We start from the raw sequence: 5,560 nt of genomic DNA, 5'->3' as shown, positions 1-5,560 counted from the left end.
ACTTTCTGAAACTGGCAAACTTTTGGGAGGAGGTGGAAAGGCGTGATTTGGGGGGGGGGGGGGGGATTTTTTTTCCTTCTCTTTGTTTCTTTCTTTCATGGATTGCAGGAGGGCAACGATCTCAGGGTCTGCTGATCTGCTGTGTGCAGCAAATCCAGCTTGCTGCAGCTGGAACACATCTGGTGCGCACTTTGGAAGCTGAAACAGAGCATTTCGCCTGTATGGTTTCTGCCACTTATTACATAACTAAACAGTATTTTACCACACACTCGAGCACTTTTTCAGGCAGAAGACGCGTGCAAGCATCAAAATACTTGTCAAAGTGATTTTAACTGACTTCCACATCTTTGCACAACAGGCAGTCCAGCATGTTTGTGCAGCTGCTGAAGGATCAGTTTTCCTGTTTATTATTGAGATTAGGGGCTATGATCGTTTTCATGTGACATCTGAAGATGCAGCATCAGACTGTTTCCACCAGCAGCACACTCCCAGAAGCTATGAGCTGTTTTTAACTGTGTGATCATAATAAGAGTTCCCTATCCATTCATTTGCATTTCTGCAATTTTGAGCAAAATTGGATGCTTTATTGCTCCGCTGGCAACCACAAGCACCAGTAGGATCCTTCACCCACCACACCCTGCGTAGACATCCACCCACCCAGCATGAGTCACAGTGAGCATGACTCCAATCTGCTCAAATGATGGAAAACAAATGGCCCCAAGGACAGTGTAACAGAGGAGGAGCTGCTCCGCTCACATCTACGTGTGAGTTTGAATAAAGCCATATCTAACGGAAAGGGGCTGGTTTAAAACAACAGATTCCAGGATGGTGGAAAAAAAATGAAAAAGGAGCTAAAACACACTCGAGTCTGTGCTGGGGATAACAGCTCTCCAGATGAGGGCTTGTTATTTCTCTGGAACAAGGGGGCAGCAGTTTCCAAAGTGCCCAAATTAGGTGAGATTAGAGTTCAAAAGAAGAGCATTGCACGGCAAAGAACTTCATCATTCTGGGTTTATCAAGATAATGTGAGGCACTGATGATTTAGTCTACCACTGTGAAAGTGAGAGCAGGGTGTTGTAAGGAAACCACCTCTTTTCCTCAGGTAAACCAGGAAACATCAGTCAAAGTGATAAATTACAAGAAGTGATGGACGAGATAAGATGTACTGTTTTTCTTCTGTGGGTGATGAAGGAATATCTGACATTATGCGTCTTCATCACAGTGTCTCGTGAAGTCTCAATTTATTTGGTTGTAAGATCGTATAGACTCCACAGGCTGAGTCTGCTTTTGACAGTTTTATAGAGATAATGCTGAGGTTCGTCTCGTCATGGAGGCCACACTTTGTTCTCAGCTGAGCTGGTAAACCTCTCTGGTAGAATCTCTCCTCAGAAAGAGCAGCAGAAAATAATTTCCAGGAAGGCGGCACTCTGTGTGTGGTCGGACAAAAGACAGGCAGCTCAAGCCCTTTTCTGGGTTTTATCTGTATTTATGTACCTGGATATTTGACTTAAAGACAGTGATGAAGGGAAATTGTGGAGACAACATGTAACAATGTATTTTTAGCCTCTTTTCGAATGATTTTGGTATTTTTCAAACCCTCCCTCTCCTTGTATGGACATTAGAGTTCTATGTTTGATGTTCATTTGAATCTTTGAGCAGGTTTATTGTCCTTGTTTTCAGCAGTATGTCTATTTCTATCCTCCTGGACATTATTCTTAGAGCTGGAGTCAGATTGCTTGTATGTGTACACACACTCGGCCATTCTGGTTCTTGTAAGTCAAGTAGAAAACTCAATTTGAGCTGAAACAATTACATTCTGTCACCTGACAGAAAACAAGTCATTATTCTGATAATCAATGAAACATTTCAAGTCATTTCTGAGGCAAAAAGCCCAAATATCCCCAAATTTCAGCTACTAAATTATGAGGATCTGCATCTTTTCTTTGTCCTCCAGAATAACTAATGCAGCTATAGGTTTTACAGTGTTGGACAAAATAAGCAAATCATGCTGGGTATTTTTCATAATTTTACATTTTTTAAACCTGATGATTAATTGGCTGATCCAGAAAAAAGATCAGTAAATTGTTAATGAAAATAATCGGATCACAAGTATGAATGGACTGAGAGCAGAGAGAGAGGAACACGTGTGCTATGTGGCTACGTGGTAAGTTCTGGTTTATGTGGTCAACATACAGTATTTCATAACTTTTTCACTCTTTGGCCATGAAGGAAAACACATGTATCACACAGGGGGATATTCAGAAATGATGTGTAATAACTACAATCATCCAACTAGCAGCCACTCGGTCAAACTGACATTTCAGAAGCACTTTTCAAAGTCACAGGCCTGTTTTCACAGACGACACTCGGACACGTCAGAGTAGGAATAGCTCAGGTGTATATAATAAGATTACTGGTGGCTGAATTCCGCTCCAGTTTCAGGTCTGGGCATTGTGGGGGCTGGCTCTCTGTCATACTGTCATGAATTACTGGGACACTGAACTAAAACGGGCGCATTGTTATTAGTGGCACCTGTGCTTTACCTGCTGTGACAAGTCAAAATGTCTGCTGGGGAAAAGGCCTCTCATGCCAAACCAAAGGGGTCTAAACCCCCCACATTCACTGTAGGTCAGTTTTAGCAGTTTGATTATTTACTCATTTGTTATGACTTTGCAAAATTGGAAACCAATATCAACTATGGAGGATCCTGCATTACTGAGTCATTTTTGGCCGCGCCTCGTAGATGGGCCCCGTGCTGCCATTTAGAAAACATGTTGTGCAAACCTGGAAGACAAGGAAGTGCTTGCAGACGAGACATTGGCACTACATAAAAAAGAATTTTCCAACACAGGGATAGCAGATAAGGCAGAGTATCAACTGGAAATTAAAAAAAACAAAAACTATTACCCCAAAATACAACAAAGGACAGTTACGTCTCCTCCACTAGGAAAGGGACTCTAGAGAAAGGGCTGGTGTCAAGAATCTATGTTTAAGATTAATATTAGATGTGAAGGGAATAATAGTGTCTTACTGCTGTGGTATTAATAGCCTGCACAAACATGACATGAGTGCCCAGCACACACACCTATATTTGATGAAAGAGCTGGCATTTTGACTCAGTGTCTCACATTGCCTCTAGATTCTAGTCATACCATTGCCGCAGTTACTTTGTGTATATTGCTGAGGAACAAGCACAATACAGTATTTCATGTCAGCTACTCAAAAGTAAAAAAGCACAGAAAATTGTCTCCTGACTCACACATAGTAATTATCTTCAACCCTCAGCCTAGCAAGATTCATCCATATAAAATGTTAAAAATCCCCATTCCCTGGGGTGTGTAATATCAGTCTGCCAAGTACTGATGTTCAAGTCTAGGCAGGATCACGTTTTAACTCACACCTTTCTCCTGGCGGCTACAGAAAAACACAAGTGGAAAAAAAAAAAAAAGTAGGACAGAAGAACAAGTCTCAGAACTACCTTAAACATGATGAATACATCAAAATGTAGGAGTTTTAAATAAACCCTATAATAGAGATGAATCAACTGGTGAGAAGAGCTGAATCATAATATGACTCGACCCTGGTAACAAGGGTAACCAACTAACACTGCTCCAACACTGAGCTCATCCACAAGCTCACAGAAAATTCACTTTCCCTGTTTCACTTTTGACTCCCTTTCGGCACTTTACATTGTGAAACCGTCCAGTGGAATCAATGTGTCCCGTTTTACTCACACTGGAACAAGCTAATAACAAGCCACTTCTCCAAGAAAATCCTGTATATATATATATTTTTTATTATTATTTCATTTACAAATGTCTTATTATCATTGTGCTTTATTCAGTTGTATTGTCATAAGGAAATTCCATATCTGTGAACGTTTATAAAAGCTTCAGACAAACACATGTTTTGTTTCATTACAAACTCCACTGGAGTCATTTTGCATGCAGAACTATCCCAAAACAACAAGAGAGAACTGATGAGGCTTGTGGATATGATTTGCGATCAAACATGATGAGGCAGGATGAATAACATTTAAAGCTTTGGTTTTGAACTTGTGGTTTGTGTTGCAACTTATCTAACCGACAACAACTACAGCTCCCAAGCTGCTCTTCGGTAACGCGTCATCAAATTCTGTCCAATCGCTGCGTTTGGAGGTTTTCTTGAGCCGCAAAAATAAGGAAAAGCAGGAACATCTGACATCGCACAGTTTTATGCGATAGTCAGCGTTTTGTAAAAAGAAGTCTGCTGTTACTAGTTATTGCGAAAGTGTTCATGAATAGCTTTGTTACGCGCTTGCGTTAGTTTTGTTTCTTCAAAGGCGATTTTTAGTGTCTGTCCAGAGGAAGCTATGTGACTAACGTTAGCTAACGTTAGTAGTCAAGCTAACTTGGTTGCCTTGACGTGAGTGCATTCATAGAAAAAACAACCTTAGTTCACATGAATCAAATTAGGTTTCACCGATGGAGATTACTCCTAAAGCGGCCAAATTAAAAGTGTATTCTTCATCTTGTAATTCAGTGGAGTCAAGCCCCAGTGAATACAAAGAGGAAAAGGTAGGCTGAACTGCAGTTTTTATGTAACCCGGTGAAATCAAGTCTAAATGATCTTACGGGAACTCACATTCTGTTAAACATGATCTAATATGCACCATTATCACCTGTTGAGACAGTTAGTCATTCACTGATTGTCATCTCCGCAGCATCATCAAAAGCTGAGTTCCTCTCTGAGGGAGAGGCTGAAGAGATCAAGGCGCTCCTTCACCTCGCCCGTCTCTGTGGCCAAACGTCTTTGTGTTGATGATGATGAGGAGGAGGAGGAGGATGGCCAACAAGTTCCAGCAGATTCCCAGGAGACAGTTAATAACCCTCCACTGATTATTCCCAATGTAGATGTAAACAGAAATGAGGCGAGATCAGGGAGTGAAAGGTTTTCTGGACCTATTCCCGAACCAACGCATTCTCCCTCAGAGGACTTTGCACAACAACTGAGGAAGGAGGTTAAAGACAAGATGGAGACTCTGCGCAGACTCAAGATGGTTCAGATGTACAGAAGCAAGGTGTCAGCTCCCTTTAAAGTGTCTGGGTTGCTCCTAATATTAGTGTAAGGGGAATTCATTGGTGTAATTAGACTTAAAGTGGACATTGTTTGACACATCCCCTGTCTCTCTCCCCAGAATGATTTAACACAGCTCCAAACCTTGATTGACAAGTGGCGGAGTTGTGCTCAGGCTGCACTGTATGAGCTCCAGTCAGACGTCCCCGTTCATGGAGGAAAGGCCAGCCTGTCAGAGCTGATTGATCTCTTTGGGCTGGATGATGGCATTCTGCACTTTGACCGCACAGAGGAGGACTTCACTACCTAATTAATATGTTTAAAAACACGAGTAACATTTGTTTCATCAGTGCACAAAATACTGCAGAGGGACAGTCATATTTAAAATATGAGTTAACTAATTGTTTGTTGCTGCTATTCCATTTTTATTCACAGCTTAAGTTGTACGTTTCATGTTACGTTTACTTGCTAAGAGGAGTTTAAATAAAGTTGTGTTATCGGTTGA

The 5,560-nt window shown here is 41.3% G+C and overlaps 1 protein-coding gene across 1 annotated transcript; it reads left to right on the top strand.

Moving 5' to 3' along the window:
* Positions 1 to 4,140: 4,140 nt before the first annotated feature.
* On the top strand, positions 4,141 to 5,485 carry sfr1 (SWI5-dependent homologous recombination repair protein 1). The gene is made up of 3 exons (XM_076742254.1): positions 4,141 to 4,556; positions 4,703 to 5,059; positions 5,177 to 5,485. Exons 1-3 carry the CDS (start codon positions 4,464 to 4,466, stop codon positions 5,363 to 5,365), a joined length of 639 nt encoding a protein of 212 aa, XP_076598369.1. The 5' UTR covers positions 4,141 to 4,463; the 3' UTR covers positions 5,366 to 5,485.
* The last annotated feature ends 75 nt before the right edge of the window (positions 5,486 to 5,560 follow it).

This window comes from Chaetodon auriga, chromosome 11, assembly GCF_051107435.1.
Source record: "Chaetodon auriga isolate fChaAug3 chromosome 11, fChaAug3.hap1, whole genome shotgun sequence".
Lineage (NCBI taxonomy): Eukaryota > Metazoa > Chordata > Actinopteri > Chaetodontiformes > Chaetodontidae > Chaetodon > Chaetodon auriga.
The sequence above is the reverse complement of the archived record's forward strand: the minus strand, read 5'-3'. Positions and strand labels throughout refer to the sequence as shown.

What these genes read in the sequence shown, in the direction of transcription:
- sfr1 (XM_076742254.1), top strand. Translation starts at nt 4,464, where the DNA reads ATGGAGATTACTCCTAAAGCGGCCAAATTAAAAGTGTATTCTTCATCT. An exon ending in GTGAATACAAAGAGGAAAAG is followed by an intron (nt 4,557 to 4,702) that starts GTAGGCTGAACT and finishes TCATCTCCGCAG; the next exon opens with CATCATCAAAAGCTGAGTTC. An exon ending in TTCAGATGTACAGAAGCAAG is followed by an intron (nt 5,060 to 5,176) that starts GTGTCAGCTCCC and finishes CTCTCTCCCCAG; the next exon opens with AATGATTTAACACAGCTCCA.